This window comes from Apostichopus japonicus, chromosome 7, assembly GCF_037975245.1.
Source record: "Apostichopus japonicus isolate 1M-3 chromosome 7, ASM3797524v1, whole genome shotgun sequence".
Classification (NCBI taxonomy): Eukaryota; Metazoa; Echinodermata; class Holothuroidea; order Aspidochirotida; family Stichopodidae; genus Apostichopus; species Apostichopus japonicus.
In genome coordinates this window covers 7,290,301-7,315,659 of record NC_092567.1, presented here as the reverse complement: position 1 = coordinate 7,315,659, position 25,359 = coordinate 7,290,301, and the positions used below count along the sequence as shown (strand labels likewise).

Genomic DNA, 25,359 nt, shown 5'->3' with positions numbered 1-25,359 from the left:
TTGCATAACAAATCAGAAAATACAGTCTTGCTCGCGTCGAGTTATTCTGTAAATAGCCGTTGGGTGGACATGTTGCCAAACCAGTTATTATTCCTATATACAATAATGCCTGACAAAGAGGTACACATTATAGCATGTTACCCTCATGTAGCCATGTACCACATTTTACTGGCAGATGCATAGGTTATCTACTACTTGAAATCGCTTTGCAGGACTAGGAGAATGGGACCCCTTCTCAAAACCCATTTTAATATAGGATTTCAAAGGGGGGGCGGGGCAAATCCCAACTGACTTAGATACAGGTCCTGCACTATTATGGAAAGACAAGAGAATTTAAAAATGGCGGAGGTGTGGTCGTTGGCTTGTTGAAGGCAAATCTCAGTAGCGGCGTCCCCTGAATTCTTTTTGAGAAATGATCTTAACTGGTGCACCCCGAGGCATAATTAGACCACCAAGGCCTAAAATTGGCTCCATACACCATGCATTTTTGCCTATGAACAATGTTTTGTAAAGTCTTAAGTGGGGAGGGAGCGTGTGGGGAGGGGTGTACGCTCGTAGCAGTGGCCTTCTTCTCGGCTGAATGTAACATTGCCCCCTCCCACCCCTCCCCGACTTCTATCCAAGTGTATAATTTAGAAATTTTCTGATTAATGTTAAAATACGAAAATACTTTCATCTCGTCATTTCAAAAGTCTTTAGAAATGATAAAATATTGACTTCTTTCTGAGCTTGTAGTAAACAATATCCTGAAAAATACCTAACATGTCTAATTATCATGCTGTCTTGATGACACTTGTAGTGACGCAATACTATCACGATAGATTACGCTAGGCGATAGTACGCGTTTTCCTTGGAACTTACAATAGCCTATTAACTTTGCTTTACTGGTATGGCCAAGACCATCAACATATTTTCATTATTTGCATATTGCGTTTTCATTATATATTTAGTGCCGGACCCCTTTTTATGTTTGGACTTCGGAAGATCTGTTGTGAATAGTCAAGAGGCCGTCCAAATTGTAATTTGGTGAGTTGGAGTGTAATAACTAAGTATTTTTTTTATCTTTTCCATAAGACCTATACCTTACGACCCATAACACGTATACACTTAAAGCGGCTGTACAGGATTCTATGAACGCAAAATTACCAGAAAATTATCGAGATGCAAATGATGAATTGACATTTTGCAGCATAATGTTTAAGACCTCACTCCTAGATACAAGGAATTTGCCATTTTGTTGTAAAGTGCTATTATTTGAATTGGAAGATTGATCATGGAGTGGAGTGTTAGCTCAGTGGTTAACGCCGGTGCCTTTCAATCATAAGGTCCCCGGTTCGAGTCACTCCAAGATCAATGTTTGTCGTCCAGTTACAGAGTTGTTGACAATTAACAATTCTTAATCATGGACGTTAAATATGAATGAAAGAGACTGACTTCGGTCAGCTTGCTGCTTTGATAAGCCAATGAGGCTTCTTCGCGAGTTCCTGCTTGCAGGAGGGTGTAATATACATACATACATACATACACACATACATCATTTATCTGAAAAGAGGGTATTTCCCTCGTGGGCAATGAACCACTTGAACAAGTCTCATCTTCAAAATCTAAACAAACCAACGACACAGTGTAAAGCAGCGTTTGAAGAACGGTTGTATGGTTGTACTTCCCTGTTGTTTAACGTGATTCCCTTATTAATATAACGTTATTATATTCCAGATGGTGAACATGATACTGAAAGAAACAGACTAAGTATATTGCAATTGTCAAAGAAGAAATCCCACGTATGTCTTGTGTTCCTTTCATATTGTTAAGCTATGTACCTACAAGGACAGGGACATCATAACGTTGAAGTTATGGCTTAGGTCTTCTTTAGTCATATAAGAAAAGTGCAGCCTAACCGTGGCCTAGTCCAATGATTTTACTAGTTCCAATATACTACCGCAATGCCAGCATAAAGCATGTCCTATGCTCAGCACAATGTAGGACTAGGTGAAGTATGGTGATGCTTGCCTGTTAGTTGGTTACAAGTTGACGGGGAGGGTTTCCTCCCTCAGCATACTTTGATCATATTAGTTTATTAAAGAAGTGTTCTACACTTGCGAGATCATCCAACTGTCTGAAAGGTTTTAGTCATAAAAACCTACTCTTAAAGTAATCTGAAGTTGTTTCCTCTCCTGGGATGTTGTGGGTTTAAGTGCTAACCTGCCAGTGAGTAAAGGTCAAATGAAATGCAAGGTTTTCCAGAGATTGAGATTCAATATTCCATATCATATGCAAACATTATTGTAGCTTGTGTCACCCATAATACTGCAGCGCTTTACCCACCCTTACTGGTCCAAGACAACCCATTATCGGAACATATTGGTGAGGGCGTTGTGGTCAAGTGGTTAAGGCAGTGGACTTGTGATCTATGGATTACAGGTTTGAGCCCTGGTCAGATCATTACGTTGTGTCATTGGGCAAGGCGCTTTATCTCCATTGCCTCTCTTCACCCAGGTGTATAAATAGGGACTTGCGAGGTAACTTGTAAATATAGTTGTTTGCGCCGGTTTGTGGCTGCACCCTATGGGAATTCCCCCGGGGGACACATGGTTGTGGTGCACTGTGGTGCCCCAGGAGAGATTGATTGAATTGTGCACACTTTGGTGTGTAGGTGTGACAAGTTACCAATAACCAGGGTTAAGTTGTAAAGTCGTGTGAGAGGGCCTTGACCCTGAACAGAAGTATAAACCTAAAATTAAAAAAATATATATATAAAAATTATATCCAGAATTTCCAGGCTTTGTGCTGGTAATGCTCATTTCCTATTGACGTATCTTCAGCTTCAATATCACAAATCAAATATGCACTTTTTACATGATTAACTTACTAAAACTGATGGGTCTTTTACAGCTATCATGTAAAGTTGATTGCCCACAAAGACTGCTGTAGTGTCACGTTGCTATCTGAATGCAAAATTTCCTAAGAACTTGCAAAAAGCTTCAGAAACCAAACACTTTAATACTAAATAATCAATAAATGAAAAAGATCAATGATTGGATCCAAGTGGAACTGCTACCATGGGTTTTTCTTTGTAAGTGAGTATACTTTTGTTTCTGAAGTCTTCTGAAATATCTGAATAACTAATTTGATTTCATGTTAGTGTTTCACTTTTGATTTAGAAGTCACTGAGGCTCGAACGGCTCCATGATGTAATAATTCAACCAAAGTAAGGAACCCGCATTAGGTGAATATGAAGGCAGAGACTGTACCGGATAGAGGAGATCAGGACCTATGAACCTATCAAGCTTCTTCAGTATCCTACACTTCTTGATGCACAGAGGTACGTAGGAATGGTAAGAATGAAGTAATCTGGTTGTTGTGACTTTATTCACCAAAACTGCTGGCTACCGCTAGCAAGCATGGTTAAGGAAGTTAATTTCCCGTGACACTATTTATCATCATCATGTCATGATAACATTTCTTCCTTGCATATTTGAGAGCTAAATTCTGTTTAAAATAAACACATTTAGAGGGCATTTCAACATATACAAGCACTGGTATCCATTAGGGTGGTGAGCACTTGCCCCCACCCCTCCCCATAGGCTCCAATAGGGCTGCAAAATCACTATCAGAGAACATTAAATATCTGAAAAGTGAAAATGCATCAGCAAAGTCCGAAGGGACTCCCACCATGGCTTAGATTTTTACTTCATAGAAATTCCAGGTTTCTCTCTAACATGTATTTACATGCACTTTAAACTTAGTAGAAGAGAACAAGAAGTCTCAAAAATGTTACAGAGCACTTCTGAAGCCCCCTGCTAGGGCTCAGAGTAAAATCAGATTAAATATTTCCATTACTGACATGTCCTCATGTGCTAAAAATGCTAGCAGATTCCAGAAACTATGTGAAAATACCGAAGATTTGGAGAGCTTTGCAGTACCCTTGTAAGTCCAGCCACTTTAAACAGAGAACACAAGTGGAAATATTTCCTACTAATCTGAGTATATACAGCTGTGAATACAGAATTGTCAGTTGTCAGTTGGTTTCAAAAAATCTAATTGGTCTCAAAAATGATCTTACTTCACCGACTTGAGTACAGTGGCTTAATAGGGACAAAAGTGTCCCCAAATTTCAAAAATTTTCACTTTTTTATCTCAATATTTGGACTTTTCATTTCAAGATTTTGACCTCTTAAGTCAAAAAGTGTCTTCATCTGCCAAATTTGTGGAAAGAACTGACCATATTGTATGGCTATTGACCAGCTGAACAGTGTACTCTATGAACCTTTGGTAATCTAAAATCTGGAAAGATACCCACAGAGAGTGGTGTAACTAGGTCAATGTAGGCAATGCAGTCTCCATGGGCCTGGTGCCATTAAATGAAGAAAAATAATATAAAAACACATTCACCAAAGCTGATATGTACACTAAATTAGATACAATTATCTCCTGCTGAGTGGAATTTCAAAAGAAATGTTGTCCTCAATAGGAAAGAGAGGTGCAAAATCTCACAAATTTCTCAGTCAAGCCCAAACCATGCATGGTTGGGTTTGTGTGCGGTTGGACTCTCTTTCGGGGGCTCATTTATATCACTGCACTACACCTTTCTATGCCACTTCCACTAAACAACGGACAATCCGGTTCTAGTTTGATGGTTTACTGGTTCATTGCTTTTACACTTACCTGGTTATTGGAAACTGAATTGTACTTTCCTTCGTAATCCAGTACTTGTTTTTTTTTATTTGCAACGTGCTTGCCATAACACAATAGCTGCCTAAATACCATCTGGTACATTTTACCATTTGCCAAACTGAAATAAAAATTGCCTTCTGAGACTCAAAATAAAGTCTTCTAGAACTCCTGACACTCCCAAAATGGTAAGACTGGAAGACAACTTGTTGGTTTGTATGAAACTAGTTTAGGTTACCTACAAATATGTCTTCTGTTAGGTATTTATTTTCTTCAGACTAAAACCCCAAACTCGAAATTACCATTTTAGATATAAGCCAAAATGCTGTAGAAAAATTAAAGAAGTCAACTCAGTCTGTATTGCTGAGCTTTGAGTTAGAGGTATTTGTAATGAACATTCCATCAAACAAACAAGAAACGTTGATTAATTTAGGTAGGTCACAAAAAGGTCACACAACTACGGATAAAATCTTGAACTTTAGTGTATTATGTTTGTTATAATGTTTATTTACTGTAGTACAGTAGATATTATTGTTTTAGGCATTTGCTTACATATTGGAAATATGATTTGAAATGTAATTGAACAGTAAAATACAAATCACCTCCACCGTTGATATTCATCTCAATGATCAGTCTTTCATATCAGCTAAAGATTATGGTTGGGGTTGTATCTCCTTCACTTCTTTGATATTTTTCTCCAAACTCCTGATAAACTGTCGCACACCAGTTCTAAGATTCACAATACGATCTTGTGAGGCTGAAGAAGTATTATTTAAGTAAGGTGTACACAAAACCAGTTATATTGAGAGCCAGACACAGTTCCATGCACAGTTGTGTCACCAGATCCACTTTTTTAAAGTCTTTTTTATCCAAAGTTAAAATTATATCACTCTTTATCACATATTTCACAGGGCACTTAGCTGACGTACAACTGTAGCTTCCACCCAACCCTCACCCTTCACAGCAGGACTGCACCGAACAACATGTTATGAAATAACAGTATATGTTAAAGTCTGCAGATAGAAAAATATGTACTTTAACTCAATCAATTATAGTACAATGTCATAATTTCAGAAATCCTACAAATTCATCAACCTATAGACAGTACAGTGAACCAATGGTTCCTAAATTATGTGACCGAAACGGTCATCATGTTTTCTTCAGGCTCCATCTGTTTTCAGGGTTGCATTGTTATTACTTTTGTTTCTCAATTAAATATAAACCAGACTGGATTGCTAGTGGTATTTCTTAAAGTTTGTATTGAAGATTCAATGCTTGTCTCAATTTCAAATTAATGTTTCTTTATATTTCAATTAGTTTGGTATTAGGTGAGCTGTATAAACACTCTGGGAAGCAATATGAGACCTTGAACTCATCTTGTATAGTCTATAGATTTGTATTCTAGTTGCATTAGTTTCTTTACATTGTTATTATAATTATAACTGAGTGATTTATTTTGAAACTACAGTAGCATACCATATGTTTATAGTAGCTGTGTTCTGTGTTTGACAATGTTTCATGGTAGAATACAGCTACTCGCAGACCGGGTTATGACAATTTACATGAATAATAACATTATAAGTGATGACCAAATGTATTTTGTTTTTCTCATCACCAGGTAAACTGGAATTATTCAGTACTGAGATCAGCCTGTTTAGGGATTTACCAGTTTCATATCCGGATTACAGCTCTTGAAAGACATGCGTACAGTTTACATCAGCAGGGTAATGATTGCATGGCCCAACACCTGATTCTTACCCCACCCACCCCTCCCCCTCCTCTATGAGAATGCAAGTTTTTAATTGGATATTTTTACTCCATGACATATTATGACATACATACACCATATAGTAGGTACTGCATGCCATGCATTGTATTGCCTACCAATGTGTAAAACTACACAAAGAGGTGTATGTGTTTATTATACTGGGTCTATTTGATGTTTTGTGTAGCCATCATAAATTAAGAAACAAAATATTCAGATGACCTGATCACTTTCAATTTGTCAGTGTGTCATAGTGTTGGGTGGCAGGTAAGCGTAGTACTCGGTCTTAATAACGCAGCCAGACTCCTCTTTATTGTCAGCCTAACTTCCACAACATATAGAGAGTAAAATCTATGAAAGGCTCTTAAACAATCAATTTAGTTCATTGTGCACGTCCCCTTACAATTAATAGTCATTTAAAAAAAAAAGAACAAGACCCTCACCCAAAACAAGTTATAACACTTCTAAAGTCTGGTTTATATATGATGAGGACTATCCTTATTGGTATATATCTCGCTTACAAACTAAGGAATGAAATGTCACAAGTAGTTAAACTTGACCAAACCTATAGTACACATAACATAATAAGGCTTTCATTGGACCAGAAGTTACCATAGAAATATCTCCAAACTTTAATATCCTAAAACTAAAGTATGCTATTTTAATAGGTTTATTTTCTTGAAGGTACACTGTAAAAACTAAAAGGGTTTATTTACCCCAAAATAGGGTAAATGTAAATCCTGCATGTGGACACAAAGTATGGGTATTTATAACCACATTTAGATGTGCATTTACCCTTTATTGTGTCGCTATGCAGGATTTACATTTACCCACTATTTGGTTTCTTTTACACAATTTAGGTGTGAATTTACCCATTATTGTGTTGCTATGCAGGATTTACATTTACCCACTTTTTGGTTACTTTTACACAATTTATTTGTAAGTTTACCCTTTATTGTGTTGCTATGCAGGATTTACATTTACCCACTATTTGGTTACTTTAACACAATTTAGGTGTGAATTTACCCATATTTGTGTTGCTATGCAGGATTTACATTTACCCACTATTTGGTTACTTTAACACAATTTAGGTGTGAATTTACCCATATTTGTGTTGCTATGCAGGATTTACATTTACCCACTATTTGGTTACTTTAACACAATTTAGGTGTCGATTTACCCATATTTGTGTTGCTATGCAGGATTTACATTTACCCACTATTTGGTTACTTTAACACAACTTAGGTGTGAATTTGCCCATATTTGTGTTGCTATGCAGGATTTACATTTACCCACTATTTGGTTACTTTGACACAATTTAGGTGTCAATTTACCATTATTTGAGTTGCTAAGCAAGACTCACATTTACCCACTATTTGGTTACTTTTAAACAATATAGGTGTAAATTTATGACTTAGTTGTGTTGATGTGTGGGATTATTCCATTAGATCTTTTGGTACTATTATGCTTAAGATGTACAACTACCTCTTTGATGCTGCTGCACATAATTTACAATTATATTAAAGGTATTCTGTATTGGCCCAAAATTATAGCATGCTATAATCGCTAGATGTTTTCAAAGAATACTTTCCTGGAGGTCACTACCCTCCAATGGTTCACAGACATTCTACATTGAGCACACAAGATGACTGAATGTCTCAGTGAGAAAAATTTCCTCAAGAGTGGTAATAAAAACAGTTCAGAATTTTAAGCAAAGATGACCATATTTGGCCAACACAGCATACCTTCATTGGGCTACATAACACAATGCAATTTAATTGTGCAGATTCTTGAATTAATATAATGGGTAAGAATGTTAAATTAGGAGAAAACTAGAAACTTCAAACATGAATACTACACTGCATAAACGTGATATGAATAATCAATGCAATAGCATGTTTATATCAATCTAGGAATATTCATGCATAATGTACAATATGGTGAAGCAACACTTAAAGTTGGTAACATATGTGTATACTAGTAAAACCTTGACTAAAAAATGTTACATTTACTAATGTATAATCACATTTTCTCAACAATTAGAAACTGCCACAACCCATTACTAGGCATGTCAGGTATTAAACCATGTAACAATTTTCATTTACATCGATGAATACATTTGTAAAATTAAGGTGTGCCAATCTTTTAACATTAACATAAATCTCTATTGACCACAAATATTACTTTCAGGTTGTCTGTTATGATTATGCTGTATCACTGTCACCTTAAAAATCTGGTATCACTCAAAAAGTGCATTACTTTGGCATAACATTGGTAAAAAAGACCATAACTCCCACTTTTATAAAATGGCTCAGCAAAAAATTGAGAAACTTGGAGAATATTGGGATAAACAATAATAACTTACTAATAAAAACAATTTGTATGTAAACAACTAACTTTGCAAATCAATGCAGGTACATCAACATGCTTTTGTTTATGATCAAACCCATCAGTTCTCACTGACCATGAATGTTGCATCAACACAATAATGGTTTACATGATAAGACCTGTATGTTACTAAGTTGTAAATTAATAACTCTAAAACATACCTTAACTCTAATGTATGATTAATTATACAGTTCTTAGTGCTTTAACATTTCATGTTGATTTATCTTGAATACAACAGTACACTCAAAAAGTTGCATTAGAGTGGTGCATGTTTATGTGCACCACCCCCACCCCACCAACCAAATTTTGTTGTGACAGAACAAGCCACAATATATGGAACTTTCTTGTCACTGATCTAATTGTTCCAGCAATTGTCTCCATGATTTTATTTATATGTGCATCAAGCATTACAAAGATTATCGATAACAACTTCCTGGTCTTGGTATAAATTGACAAAAACAAAATCAAATCGAGCAAAGATACGGTGATGCTTAAGTTTAGGCCTATGATTGTGAATGATCACCATTAACCATCTGTGTTGAGTGTAACCGAGGCTAACTGAGGAAGACTAGCATACAATTAGTCTACACTAAGCTTGCTTCAACTAGGCTGAACGTTAAACCTTAATCACTATACCCCTCTATGTTTATTGTAGACCCCACAATTTATCACAAAATATTACTGTACACAATTTGCTATTCTTAATGCTCATCAATCTTGGTTTGAATGTATAAAAAATTTACTGGCTTAGATAATTTGCTTAATATCAACTAATTGCTGTTTGGCCTTCTTATTACACCCAGTTCTAATTGTATTAACAGCTTATTATTGACTTTACTATATGACACCTTTTATAAAGTTGCATTAGTGTTCCAACTAAATTTTCGCCCCCAACTTTGCTCTTCGTCATAACAAGGCATGTCACAGCACTTCAAACTTGTAGTTGCCCCTGATCTCACTGTTTCACCAATATTGTAATGTTTAGTATTATATATCATTTAAGTGTATTAAGAATTACCCAAATTATCATTTTACACATTATTTGTCTTGTAAAATTGTGCTAACAAACTAAATCCCTGAAAACAACACTATGCAAATCCAGCAAACAATCTGAAAAACATAACTAACAATAATTCTGGGTCAACAAATAACAGAAAAACAATAGAACTTGAAGAAAAGTCACAAAATGAAATAAATCATGCTTGAAGTTTTGCAATTAATGAAATGATCTTTTGAGGCAATTTCCCCTTGTCTTTGCATTGCAGCAGAACATTTTGCAGAAATGTCAGTGTTCCTTTACTTTGCCGTTATACTGTATGTTGAAAACATAATATGTTGCCAGCAGGATTAGAACTGCCTCAGGGAAAGATGCTGCAGTACTGCATTTTTCGTTTTCTGCAATGATTGTTATGTTTGATGGGTCCAGCGGATCCCCAGTGTATGTTATGACCGGTGTGCTGATTTCAACATCCGAGCTAACCTATCAAACAATGAAATAAATAGGATGATTTATTCCTGATAACACATTTTCAAAGGTAATCCAGCTTCTTCAGAATCACATACACTAAACTTGCATTTGATAATATTACTTGGGAGCTGATTTGAATAAGCATCATTTCTAGCTATAAATGAATATTGCGAATGTTTCTATAACTCAGGGTATATATAAACCAGAATGTCAAATAACTTAGTGATTCCTTGCCATTATGAAGCAACATTAGATGGCATATTTTCCAACTTCCACCGTGCTGACCTGATATCACCAGAAGTGCCATTGGCCTTAGAGTATCGAATAATAGGTGCCTATATAAGAAGATTGAATTTGAAACCAACTATCATTTCTTCAGCGATCAACTTTATTAAGACTTGGCTCTAATTGAAGACAAGTGAACTGTGACCTCCATACAAAACATTCGGGATTTGCTACTTACCAAATGCTACCTAAATTCAATTCATGATATGTGGTGGTAATTAAAGGGTTCAGGTTTTCATGTTTGTTGACCTCAAATGACCTCTGACCACAATCAAAAACAGGAAGAACCACCTACTCACCAAGGGTTACCTTGTGTTATCTTTTAATTCAAAGAAAAAATAGGGATCATCTGCTCACCAGGGCTATCTACATATTACTCTTGAAGTGCAAACCATCTTTCACTTCTTGAGGTATAGTGTTTACAAACCGAGGCCTCACACACACCCCGATCAGCATTGCATAGATTTCTTTGGCCTTAGAAGGGTTATCGACATATTACTCTTTACATCTTTTGCAAGTTTACAAATAATACACCAACTAATGAAAGGGTTATTAAAATGGGAAGCTTACATCATCATCACTGTTTATAAACAGAAAGCGATCTTCTTTCAGGAAGCCAGGTAGTATCCAGAGAGCTGCGGTCCATGTAGCATCTGTAGCAGAAATAAACACTGAAGTTATTGTCTTCATTCAGTGTAAATGAATGTAAAATGTAACACAACAGTAAACAATTTCATGCTGATTTCCTGAAAATAACATAATGATTTAGTAAGTTGATGTAGTGTATCAATGCAGTTTTATCTCTGCACTCTTAAAAATAACTACATTGAAGTGTTCCTTAATTAATGTTTTATTGCAGGATTCAGTAAACCATCTAATTCATCCAATGACGACACTGTTGCTACTTTGCCTCATATGGTCACAACTTGTCTCCTTGCTCAGATTATCCTGTATATATGAAACAGGATTGGCCACATTTTTCTTCATTATCTTGAAAGACCTTGGATTTTTTTTAAAGTTTTCAAACATCTGCCATCAGTTTAACTAATTTATATTTTAAGAAGCTGACAAAATGCTTGTCTCAACTGAAACTGTTAAGACATATCTCCTAGTCTACATAATAGTAAACTTTTTTATTATTTTTGGTAATTAACTCAGCACTCTGAGATGTTAACTTACCCCTTTTGTCTTTTTCTGTCAATTGCTGAATAAAGTTGTTGTATTCAACAAGGAATCGAAGAGTGCCCTTTGAGTGATTTGTGTTGTAGGTGATGATCTTTGCTGCAATGTCATCAAGATTTTTGTAGAACATCTCCGACACTGCATCCCAACTGATGATGGCTGAAAAATCTTCTATGATCTATGAATTAAGGTAATAAAAAGGATGATAATGACATTGTATTAATAAATAACTTTCAAACAGGAACTTTCAGCCAAGTATTCGTGTTAGATCATTAAGTCAGTAAAAGAATCTTGTTTTGGCAGTTATTCATGATTTTCTTCAGTCAAACCTCTATTTTAGTAGAAATTCTAAACATTCAAATACATTCAACCCTTGCATCCACCCAGTTAAGTTCCCTCAAACCGAAAAGTACTTTTACAAACCAACAGCAAAATTAATCTATAGTGGATGTAAGATTTTGCCCTTGAAATGGCAGGAGAAACAATCTAGTTTTGAATGCCCCATCATTTGATGTCTTTATTAAAAAGATCCAGCTGTACATAGTTCTTCACTAGCACCAGCTACTGGATATAAAAATGGCTTTTGACAATTAAGCAAATACAGTGAAAATAGTCTCCTGTCTACCTGAAAAGCACCAATTTGACTGATACCATTAGTAGTGGTAGTTTTGTACAAAGTAGTCGAAATTACACAATCTAGTCAGGTGCTTTTTATATGTACATATACGCCCACCTTCTAGATAATAAATGAAGAGCTTAATCATATACTTACATAAGGCTCACAGAATGGTAATTTGATTGCCAAGTTTGGAAAGGACTTTATGACTGCTTTAGCTGCTGTATTGTATTGATCTGTAGTAGGATACCTACAAAAAAGAATATCACTTTATAGTTGATTCACATACAGGGTTAGTGCCAGCTGTAAAATTTAGGAGGGGGGGGGGGGCAATTACCCACTTAACCAACTCTTTTGGGGGGGATTTAGTATATTGGGGGAGCCTTTTTAAAATGTGGAGTGAAAGGAAAAGATGGTACTGTCTGGGGCTCCAAAAGCTCCAGTTTTTAACCTTCATATCAGCAGGACAGGGCTTGGTTGGGTGAGACTCATACAGGCCCAATGATCTCCCATAATAGAAATTTCTTATGTTACGGGATACTGCGGACCATCTCTATAGTGGTCTCTTGTATCATTCTTGAAGATATATTGTCTAAATTGTTTTGTTTTTACTATGTAATTCTTAATTCCTTGTTTTAGTCTGATGTTGATCTGGGATTGAAATAAACCTTACACACACAAACACCAAAAATTACATTTTTAAAATAATATCAACAACTTATTTTGCAACTTAATAATAACAGTGAAAAGTTCACCCATTTACCCACTAACCATCAAGTCCTGCTTGTACTAAGTACCTTACCTAGCACCCCCATTCCCCCCAGACAGGCTGAGTCAGCTAAAAGGCTATGATTTTATATTTGAGGTCGCTGTCTGAGCTTGTTTGTTTTGGTAATGTGGATATCCCCATCTGAAGTTAAAATATCAACAGAACTTTAACAAAGTTGTAACCACATCATTCCAAGGTTCCACAATATTAAAATCTGTAGGTTATTGACACATGACGTCTTTATATGCAAAAAATCAAATGCGAAAATACAGGCTTCCAAAGGTGTTATTGTTCCAGGTTAAATAACACCACAATTTCAAAGATGGCATACTTACACATTGACATATTTCAAAGCTAGTAATTCTGAGATGTTGAAAAGTCAAGATTCCAAAGACTTGTGCATTATGCATGCGTATGACATTTGAAGGCAAAAATTTACACTGGTTTAGCATTAGTGATTGAAAAGACAAAATATTAATATTCAAATAGGGAAAGGTACTTACACAGTAAACAAACACATTTTGTCAAATGTAGCTTGGATTACAGCAGATTTAATTCTGTTGCTGACAGGTCCCCCTTTTAATAGTTCTACCAAGATGTCTCTCCTAACATCATCTTGATGCAGCTCAAACTTGTTTGGCCATGGCAAGAACTTTTCTTCTTCATGAAAACTATCAAGCATGCAAAAAGGGTAAACAAAACTTTATTAGCAAAATGTATAGAATTAGCACTTTCAATAAAGTGACCCTAAACAAATTTTACATGAACAATACAGATTATACTTTGACACAGGTTGAACAGCTTGATTTTCACTACTTCAGCTGTAAGTTGTTGAACATGCATGTCAGTACTTAGCAAAATGTGACTTCATATTAAATGGCCTCTTCAAATAAGGGGCCTTGTACTGAACTTCTTTAGGGAATGTGTGGGACTTACTGTTAACCAACCAAGTTCCACCAACCCCCCACCCCCCATACCCTAATATATTGTAGTGATAGCTTAAAGAGAAAATGCAGTCACCCTGATTTGAATTAGTATACTGTAGTATAATATTTCTATTATGGCTCTTCCTACTCATGTGACAATGTTTTTGTTACTGAATTGTTGAATTCATGCACCATAACTCTTAGATTTGTCTTTTATATGCAATATTTATGTTCTAAAATGCCATAAAATATAATTGTAAGGTCAGCACCAGAAATTTGCAAGGTTTAGCTGATATTGCAAATTAGTTTGGGGCAACTGCTTATTCCCTTAAATAAGCTCTTTTTTGCTTCTGTCAAGGTAGGATAATAATTCAAACATGAAATGTTACATGTCTTACCTGTCTGAAACATCACTGGTAAAAGGTACATCTCTTTCATTTCCAGCCAATATAATGGTGTCATCTGAACTTGAAGAGCTTGTAAATGAACTGGCACTGAGGCATGCAACTGACAAAGGAAAGGAGTGTCCAAAATATGTATTATAAATTATTTTTCTAATTTGCAAAACCCCAGGATGTAAAGATTAAATATGTGTTGCTCATAAGTACAAGAAACAAAATAACTGGATTTGCATTGCAATTTGCTACTTACTATTAAATCTTCAACTGCTAACCAATTTGATATTGATTAGCACTTTCATTAGACAGTAATGCTTTTTGATTGATATTGCAAACTGTAAACTGTTACAATGAAAATTTGAAGTAGTATTCAACTTTGGCATACCAATTTGTCCCTTGCAGAATACCTTCAGACTGTGATAATTTCTTATCTTAAAGCTTCCCTGAAATTTCAAATATGAATACTATAGTGACTTCCTCCTGTCAAATATCCCAAAACTTTCCACTACTGTAGGGGGAAAGCCATGAGGAGAGGTTATGACAATGTACATACATTCATACAAGAATGTTTTATGTGCATATATTATCCTTGGAACTACCCAAGTACCAATAAGTTCCAAATGGGGTTCACACATCATATTATGCCAATAAGGCTCCTTCATGAAATGGTAATAAACATGCTGCTGATAGGCAAATTTTTCTGGACAACAATCTTTTTGCAATCGTGTACAAGAAGCATTTATACTTACCTTCATCTCTTTCACCAATCACATTCAGTTTAACTGCTTTATCTTCCATCTGCTCTTCTTCTATATCACCGTCAATGTCCACCCAGTCGTCAAAGTCTTTATCAAAGACCTGAAGCCGAAATTTCTTTATCCCAAATTGAGATTTGATTTCTGGTTCTACATCACTTGCACTACATAAGAAAACCCTTTTTCTGGATCCATAAGTTACATGGTACCGTTTAAGTGCTTCACTGAAGACACAAATATATAGAAACTAAAAAGTTGTTTCTTCTAACCTTTGAAGTTCAAAGTAACAATGATAAGGAATGAGATGCTCTATTTTAAGTATTAATGTTTCTCTAAACAAAGTACTTAAGTGTTACCATTCTCTGATTTTGATTTGTGTAAATTGATAAGGGTAAATGACAAGCAAAATCTTCATAAGCAAATATGACCCATTTTTGTTGAAAACACAATACATAGCTATGGAAATGTTGACTGTAACCAATAGTGCGCAAAACCATCAAAACAAAATACACTTTACCACCTTTGATAAAGATTGCATCTACTTTGCCAAATTCATGCAACCTATTTTCTCTTGCCTCTAGAACCATGCAACAACCTTTTGCATACAATGAACTGTGTAATTCAACAAAAGCTAATGTATGCACTTCTTCAATGCTTGGAAATTGACTTTTCAAAGCTCTCTGAATCCCATCACAAAACTGATGTAACTTTTGAATGTCCCCTCCTGAGTTGGATGTCATTTTGTCATCCAAAAAATTCTGACCAGCTCCATAATAGCACATAAGTAATTGATGACGCCTTGCCAATGTCTTACACAAATTCCGCCTGTTTTTCTGCCTATTGGCAATTTCTTTGAAATATGCATGTTTAGCTTCAAACCTCATTGTCCAGCAGTGAACAAGAGGTCCATATTTCAATATTGAACGAGGGTAATGCAATAAGTAATGACTTTTGGGTTTAATTCTATCTTCAGGAAAGAGCTCTTTCAGAGCAACCAGAAATCCATGCACCAAATATTCCAAGTATGCAACCATTTCACATGGTATAGAGGGAGCAAATGTAATTTCACAAATATCCATAAGTGACAAAAATAGTTCCCAGTATTCATTTCCCTCTGGAATTGAGCTTCCTATGATTAAAGGCAATAATCTCATCAGGCACCATGTTTGAGATGCTGTTTGTTTGATTTTGAAACTTCCCAGGTTAGCAGTGGTATTGCAAGTTGGTTTGCTTTTCTGATCACTTTTTCCAAAGGGAAAAAGTTTCAAAGCACTGTTAAAAGATTCCAAAGTGAAAAAGCCATCCTGAATAAATGTTGTCACAACCTTCGTCATTAATTCTGGAACAAGTCCTTCGAGCAAATCATGAGCTGGATCAGGTGGTAGACAACTGATTACATCAAAGTATTGCAAATCTGACAAAACAGATTTAGAAGCTACTCCATAAACATGCCTAAGACCTTGATTTTCCATAACTAACTGCACCTGATGTTTGTGACCAACACTTGTTCTTTCGATTAAACTGGATGAATCAAAATGATCTTGAATGTCATTACTACTTGCCATGCAAAATCTACATATTCTACCAGCATGAAAATGTTGCTGAAAGCCTCCTAACTGATGTGCTGCCAAGTTATCCATGGAAACCAAACTAATGCAACCCTTGAATGTAAACTCCTCCTGGTTTAAAGTTGTTATTGTCACCCCCTTACTTTCTAAGACTTTAACATCCTCAAGAAGCGGTTTGAGCACTTTCCCAAAGCCATACTGTTTTATTAATCTTGTACAGCAGAGGCAAACAAGCTGAATTGATGACAATTTTGACCGAAACTTTGGGGATAAATTTCCAAGAACAAAATAAAATGCAGCAACTTTGTAGCTGTTAGCTTTATTTCTAAGTGGGTTCACCACACCAAAATCATCATAATAAAAATGAACTTGGAGTGCATGTGGCTCCAAAGAGAATAGGGGATGATTTTGAAATGCTTCACCATCACAGTAATCCTCATATCGCTTGTCCCCATGTCTAGAACGGGACTTCAGAACTTCTGCTAAAATATCATCATGACTTAAAAGACTTTTTAGAGTATCAAGCAATGGTACATAAATGAATGTATCATCTTTCCCACAGGTGGAACCTAGCACATGTTCAACTGGCTCAACTAAACCAAAATGCTCCTTATAAAAAGCTGTCTGTTTATAGTCTGAGGCCAACTTTTCAAAGATGTTATTTTTCTTTTCAAACTTTTCATCGATAAAGTTAAAGATATCAGGATTTTTAGCCACTGTGAAACCAGAAGCTGAAAGTTTTTCTTTGATCTCTGTGCTATCATCCCTTGAACTGTTATAGATGAGTTCAGATAGCTCTAATATTATGCTATTTGTAACAGTAAGTGGTAGTTTATGCTTCTCTTTCATGCCTAAGATGAAAAGAGCAAAGTCTCTTTCCGTGGATCTTTCACCGATTTCTCTGATGTGTGATCCATCACCCAGAGCAGCAGCATCGATAGCACTTATTCCAGTTGATTCTGCAAGACTATTTTTATGCGAATTATGAGTCACATCATCAACTTCTAAACCAATGTTTTCCGTCACTAGACTTGTGCCTACTTCAGTATCCTCATGCCCACCAGAGTTACTGTCATGCCTTATGTTAACATCGAACACTCTTTTATGAAATTTCCGCAGATTGGAATAAAACGTGCTGAACACCCGATATTTTCTTTCACAACCATCTATTCCACATCTTATGGAGAAGTTGGGTTCAATACTATGTGAGAATCTTATGTGATGTAACAACTTTTTGAAAGTAATGGTCCTGAAAGTGTTACATATTGAACAACTTTGCATCTGCAAGGATGCCGTAAGGCCTAATCTAACAAAACCTTGGCTAGGCTTTATTAGGATGGCTTGGCATAAGTACTGGACAAACCTCACAGCATTAATGCACACTCAGTTTTAATAGTTCAGTCTTGGCCTGCGCTAGCTAGGCTTATAAACTTTGATACAATGGTAGGCCACAGTGTAGGCCCTGCATTGTACTAGTGGCTGTTACTTGTAAGACATAGCCTAGGCTTAGTTATAAAGTCTTCTAATCTTATATAGGCGAATAAGTAGCAGAACAGTTAGGCTAGTAAAGCCTAGGCATAACAGTTATTTAATCTGTACTTTTATAAATCAAACAACTCTTTCAAGGGCTTAACGTCAACTTACACTTGTGACATGTTGCTTTAGATTCATATAAAAATACAAGCGGCCGTTGAAGGTGAAGTCCAGTCGTGTCAAGTCTCGTCAAATGTGACGGCGAAGCGCTTCTGCGGGAACAAACTATGAAATACTAGGACTGGTCGCCAAGCAGTGCAGTGATGACAGTATACTGTATACTGTACTGTACGTACGTAGGTCTAAGGCATTGTGTTAGCGCCAAGCGCCAAGCGCGAACGAACCACCCTTTGTGAAAGAAAACTTGTCATTGGCTTAAAGTTTGAATCTTTCATTTGATATTATGTGGGGTTCTTTCTAATTTTTCAGATATGCACCCATTTTCTGGAATACCAACTTTGAATCTTTTACATTTTTACCAATATTTATTACCACATCTACATTCTTGAAAGGCTGTATTCAGTGAATTAATGTAAAGTAGTGTTTTAGGAAATTTGTTTTTAACCAATGAGAAGTAAGAACACTTCTGAGACGTATAGTCTGCCATTATTCTCTCGGCGTGGCCTGGCTGCAAACGTAACTTTTATTTCTAGTACGAATGAGTACATCATTGTAGAAAATTCTATAGAAGTCACAATGAAAAAAATGTTTCAGCTATGGTCGACGTTTAAGGGCCAGGCATTGTTATCATCCGTTGTGGGGATAAATGTATGCTGGCCGTGCGAAAAAGCACAAAACACTTAAACGTACACAATCATGACAAAAATATTGTTCCAGCTAGCTCAAGCTGTACTTCTAAGAATATTTTGTAAACAAGTGTCTCGAGAAATACTCACGTTTAGGCTCTATCAGTTTGAATTGTGAGCAAGGGCGTAGGAACCGGGGGGCTGGGGGGGGGGGGGCGCCAGCCCCCCCCCCCAGTGAAAAATGTGGAGGGGCGGAAGTATCATTCCGCCCCCCCGGTTCGCAGGTCAGAAAACCCCTTTTTCACTTCCAAATGAGAAAAAAATCTCATTTGGAGCACCAAATTGCATCTAGGGCCAGTTGAAAATACAAAATTAAGTTTACAAAATGGAGTGGGTGTTGAAGTGTGCTATATTGCACCAAATTGCATCTGAGGCCACCTGGAAATGCAAAAAATTCCAAAGGGGAGGGGGACACCCCCTCCCCTTAAACCCCTCCCCCAGGCCGGCCATCAGTCTTCAGCCCCCCACTCAAAAGTACCTTCCTACGCCACTGATTGTGAGTCAAACCGTCTTCATGGGCCAATCCAGAAGGGGAGGGATTCAGTGTTTCGAGAAAATGATCGCAGTAGCTTATATACTTTCCGTTGTTTTGTTATGTACATAAGCGTACGGGACTACCTTCGTTGAGGGGGGGGGGGGGGGTTGGTCTGACGCAACACAAGCTAGCATGCTCGAAAAAGAGCGGCTGGTCTGAAGAAAAGGGTACCTTCTGATCGATGGGTTGCAAACCTTCACCCCGTCTCATACGCGCCCATGGTTAGACCTATGTAGATCTTATAGATAATTGTCTGCACCCCTTAATCAGGTGTTGGTATTTATAGGTTGGGCGCCGCTCCTTATCTGTTCATTACCTCAGGATCATTTGCTATTTTGACTGTATTAGTTAGTCTTGCCTTATTAAACTTTCACGAAACTTCATATAGGCCTATCCTACGACTCCATTCATATCCTCTCACCCCCACATAAGAAACAGTTATTATTTTACTAATAACCATGCAGACATATCCACGGGGAAATTCGGGGATACTCCATATATCTGTACAGTTTGCCGTATATTTATAACACGATATAGGCTATTAATAAATAAATGTCAAGCTAAACAGCTGGCCTATTGTCGCCCCAATTCCTTTTGACAGTAATTTGCATTGGTTGTTGGGACTTTAGAAATTGGGCCTATAGTCGCCGGGGCAGCTCTGTGTTCCAAAATGTACATGTAGGGTACTATAGGGTGCATACAAATAATGACGGGCTAAGACCCGAAAATACTGGTAGTGATATATATTAACCCATGAACGAGTAAATTTATACTTCAGTACATAAATACTGGGTGATAATTCCCCCAGGGTGGCATTTTAAACTAATCACAAGTGTATAGAACAAATACAACCACATGAAGTGTATAAATAGCTCTTATCTTGTGTGATTCTACCCTCTTACGATACTTCAAAATAAGTGTTGTTGGTGTTATACCCTTTTTGATTTAAAACAACATACTAAGAAGGGTTATTTTACACCTTGTTACTAAGGTATACATTATTCGTGCAAAGTACATGTTATGTGGGTAAAATTACCCTATTGGTTAAAAAGGGTACTTTTTTGAAAAGTGAGTGTAAAATAAGCACTGTAAATGTGTAAATGTACATAAATCATTGTGTCTTATTACACGCACAGTATGTAAATTTACCCACAAAGATCAGAAATACACAAACCGGCTTTACCTCGGGGTATATGTACACGTTAATCGGGTAATGGCCAAGGCAATGGTTATGTTTACACTTTGTGATGGTATAACTACATTGTGGATGTTTATTATACACTTTTCCAGTGTTTAATAACAATCCATGTGTTAAAATACCTGACAACAGTGTAGAACTACCCGTTTATTTTTTAGAGTGTAGCCTGTAAACTCCTTCCAGTGATAGGAGTACCTACATGAGATTATTTACTTTTGATATAAACCTAAGATTTGCCAAGGTTAAGACATTTCTACATAATTTAATATTTGGCATACTTCTTCATCATTCTGTTTCATGCAGTGGTGGATTGAAAATTTCTCTAAAGTGGAGACAGCTACTGATGGATGCCTAAATTAACAATGCATCAGAAAAATTCAACTTCTGTAGAAAATGAAAATTGCCCACATGCCAGGTAAGCTAAGTTTTTGTAGTGTGTACCTTGGTCTGATCAGGGATGTGTTTGAAATTGAGAAACTATGAAGTATCAAGTCTTTGAAGTTATATGTGCATTGCCACCTGTGGGTTACTCCCAAGATTTTCTGGCAAGCTGTAACAAATCAACCAGAACTTATTATTATCGGCATGTTGAGGTTCCATGCAGGTACATAGAAAGTCACAGTTTGTTGGGTACCCAGGACTAAACTGATGAATTTCATATTTCTAAAATGAAATACTCTTGTTGAGATCAATCAGTTACATAGAACTGTGTTATACATATAGTGAGTTCATTGTTTAGGGTAGCCAGCAATTTGACAGTCATCTGATACCCATATCTGTAACTTTGCTACCATTTCTAATACATAAATAAAGAGATGTTGCCGTACGTCTATCTAAGGATTCTAATTGCTGTCCATAAACTTAAAGTAAGCTTTGGTCAGTCAACAATATTGTTGTGCCATGGTTTTACATTAATTTATGTCATGTTTTCAGTGTGGAGAAAGAGAGAGGGGTAGCAGAACCTGTTCAGTTGTTGTCCAATCCACAATATTACTCTTGTGAAACGTGCCTGAAATATTATTGTAACTGAAGCTCTCTGATGCTTGCCATACATCGTACCGGCATCACTTTACGAACTTAATAGAAGCCTTGTATGTTGAATCTTAGCTGTTGATTTCCGTTAACCCTACATCTATATTATTATCATATTCTATGTATCTGTTTATTCGGTTCTTTTCTGGTCACATTTCACCCTCATGTTTCTGCATTACTATACTGTATGGTTATATTTATTATTCTACCAATACTGCCGTAGTACAATGTTGGTCCTTGTAATAAATAGAAAGAATGGTGGTTGTGCTATATAACTTTGTATGGTGTATACGGTAGGACAGGGGACTTATACTTCACTTCTGTCCACAATGTAGGCCAACCATTCATAATTCATGTTCGCCTTTATACACCGAACATTAACTTGAAAGGTAATGTAACACCTAATTAATTAAAATACAATGAATTCCAATGACGGTTAGTTAAGGCTAATGATGTATTAATACCCTCTCATGTTTATGTAAATGGTTGATGATTGTTCATGAGATGCTGGTTATTTTGTTTACTGTTTAAAATTAAATCCTATTTTTCTTTGTTTATCATTCCCAGCCAGTTTTCTGTTGTTCATTTATACTTGTATAATTATACTTTATGTATACTATTATAAACTGTTAGAGGAGTGGACAGGGTGGGAGAGGTGGGGGGTTTGAGGGAGAGGGAGGGGGTTGGGGAGATGGAGAGGATTGGGGAGGTGGGGGTGGGGGATGGAGGAGTTTAAGGGAGATGGAGGGGGTTTCGGAAAGGTGGGGGATGGAGGGGGAAGGATGGAGGGGGTGGAGGATGAAGGGGGTTTAAGGTTAATGGAGGGGGTTTTGGAGATGGAGAGGGTAGGGTATGGAGGAGTTTGAGGGAAATGGAGGGGGTTGGGGAGATAGAGGTGGTTGAGGAGATTGAGAGGGTTGGAGATATGGAGAGGGTGGGGTATAGATGGGGGAGATGGTGGGGATTGGGGAGATGGAGGGGATTGGGGAGATTGAATGTGTTTGGGAGATGGAGGGGGTGATCGTTAAAGACTGTCTTTGTTCTATCTTTCCTAACATTCACCTAATTTGCTATATGATTTCCCCTCACCATGTATTGGCTATGGCTACCCATCATATGCCAGAACTTGTATTGGTACGCTATGCCCCAACCGACGGTGGCGCTCCGCTCAGATAGTGACATAATGGTCCTTTTTTTAAATGACCGCTCGCCGTCTCCTTTGGTTTATTCATGTTCCCTTATTTAAGCCCCACCCCCCCCCACCCACCCAATTCGGAGTGACGCTCCTGATCAGAGCATGATCGATTTCAGCTTAAAGCTGCTGGTTGTGTTTGTAGCGTTATCTCCTACGCCTGTATACTGGTGAAATAATCACTGTCTACTGTTAATTTGTAGTAATACCTGATTAATGAAACAATGTTCGCAACACTTGAGTCTGTCAAATATCAAAACAAACATAGAAACTTTAAGCAGTATTATCCTAACAATCCAGTGTAACCATTCTGTATCGGTTAATAGCGTTGGGGGGGGGGGGGGGGGGGGATTGAATTAATTTGTCCACCCATGAATGTTGAAATTAGACAAGACGTTGGAGGATTGTACACTGTACACATTGAAATACACATTGACGTACCTATAACGTCATAACCTAGATATGACTCAATGTGACGTCATCAGAACTAAAAATGGAGGCGAACTGAACGAAATCAGGTTGCTTTCAGCAGAGACGATATAGTTTTCTATTAAGTGTTGTCAAATCAATATTTGAAAATATATCGCGTTACGCGCGATTACGTGTTCTGTCATTACCGCTGTAATATACTGTAGTATGGTAGTTCTTTATGCAGCTTCAGCGATTTACTTTGAGAACGCGAAGTAGTAGTTTAACTTCAATTCTTTGCAGTAGCGTAATGACCATTATTGGCGATCGGGGCAGGGAAGGGCAAACTTCGCTTCCGCTACTTGTCATTGTAGTGCGCAGTGAAGGTGAAATTTAGTAAGTTGTTGATATTCAATTGAGGGGGCTTTTGTTACCGCAACCCTTTTGAAGTTATCTCGGTCACGAATAAGCCATGGCATTTGGTCCTTCAATGTAGACGAACGGTTGGCTATATTTCTAAACAGAACTCTAGCTATCAAGCGCCGGAAAATAAGCTAAGAAATTAGGACTAATCCATCCAGATTAACCGGACGATCAAGCTCATTAACGGTTGTCAAAGAACAACTCACGCATGTTCCGGACGTGACAGAGAATACCATGTCCTTGACACTGATTGGTCAACTTGAACAACATGTTAACGTTACTGTATCCTCGTCATAGAAATTGAACTAGGAAGAATGCTGACACAGTTAATTGCTGTTTGTTTAAGCAATGAAGCCTTGAAAAGGAGTGAAGGCGCTTTGTAGTGTAGGACAAAACGCCAGATAATTAGTAAGTCTTCACATATACATTGTGCATTCGACTTTGTAACTGAATTTGATTTTACCCGTTTTTCGAAAGAGAAGGTGTACTTTGTATAACAGAGACCTGTTATGGCGACCAGAGTGGTAAGTACTCTACTCCTGACTTAAGAAACAACTTTGAAAACTGTTTTCTCTTCTCTTATGACTCGAGTAAGTGGAGTGTTTGTGAAACTTTAAATGTCTGGAAAGTACCATTTCCGGTATCTGAGAGGCAAATGGCACACATTTTGTTTTGCTTGTATTATTTTAGTGATCCACTCAAGTGTCATTATTGTCCCTGAAAAATGCCGTGAAAATGGATGCCTCCGTCCTCCCACCCCCTTCCCACACACACCTACCTTTGTGTAATATTCCATATATTAGTCTGTGCATGTAGTTCTCGGTTTAATGCTGCAGAGTTGGTAGTAGACTATTTTCCTGGTACAAACTTGTAAGTGATGAGCCCAGGACATCATAACCTTCATCCCATGTTATTCTGGCACGTGAATATATCGTTAAAGATACAGTTTATGTAAAATGAGGTTTTAACAGTTTTGTCATTAGGCTTTATCGTATCCGAAAAGACAGCCGTAGCCGGTCTATAGGGCCTAGGCTAACTATATACAGGGTCCAGTGAATAACAACATCAGCTGAGCAGACGACACTAGTAAAGTAATTAGATACCTATGTAATTGCTTCTACTATCGCATCCTAATAATTACCTACAGAACTACAGTCCACTGCCACATTTTTGGCACCCAAATGTGGCAGTCGATATCCCCATTTCGAGTGATTAATGTCAACTTTATCACTTCAGTTATGTCAAAAAAGTATTGTTTGTATTACGCGCCGTTAATGTCTTGTCGTACAAGCAAAGCGCCACCAGTTGGATGGGTGGCTTCAGTATATGTCGCATGACGTCATTCTCCCTACTTCAATTTCTACGATCCTCGCCTAGTTAGATAAATTTTACGAACATACGTTGATTTAAACCGATGGCCTTATGCACGATTACTTTAACG

At 37.1% G+C, this 25,359-nt stretch overlaps 4 protein-coding genes across 6 annotated transcripts in view; all 4 read right to left on the bottom strand.

Annotated features, from left to right (window-relative positions):
• The window catches only part of LOC139970035 (NLR family CARD domain-containing protein 4-like), a 545,770-nt gene that overhangs the window by 41,594 nt on the left and 478,817 nt on the right, over positions 1 to 25,359 (bottom strand). The gene's annotated exons all lie outside the window — the stretch shown is intronic.
• Positions 1 to 25,359, bottom strand: part of LOC139970051 (NLR family CARD domain-containing protein 4-like) — a 73,562-nt gene that overhangs the window by 41,594 nt on the left and 6,609 nt on the right. The window lies entirely within an intron of this gene.
• Positions 8,307 to 12,105, bottom strand: LOC139969335 (uncharacterized). The gene is made up of 3 exons (XM_071974211.1): positions 11,757 to 12,105; positions 11,148 to 11,230; positions 8,307 to 10,304 (listed from the first exon to the last, which is right to left on the bottom strand). The coding sequence occupies exons 1-3, from the start codon at positions 11,887 to 11,889 to the stop codon at positions 10,110 to 10,112; spliced, it is 411 nt and encodes a 136-aa protein (XP_071830312.1). The 5' UTR covers positions 11,890 to 12,105; the 3' UTR covers positions 8,307 to 10,109.
• Positions 12,173 to 18,816, bottom strand: LOC139970076 (uncharacterized). The gene is made up of 5 exons (XM_071975711.1): positions 18,436 to 18,816; positions 15,218 to 15,447; positions 14,469 to 14,577; positions 13,648 to 13,815; positions 12,173 to 12,625 (listed from the first exon to the last, which is right to left on the bottom strand). The coding sequence occupies exons 1-5, from the start codon at positions 18,444 to 18,446 to the stop codon at positions 12,520 to 12,522; spliced, it is 624 nt and encodes a 207-aa protein (XP_071831812.1). The 5' UTR covers positions 18,447 to 18,816; the 3' UTR covers positions 12,173 to 12,519.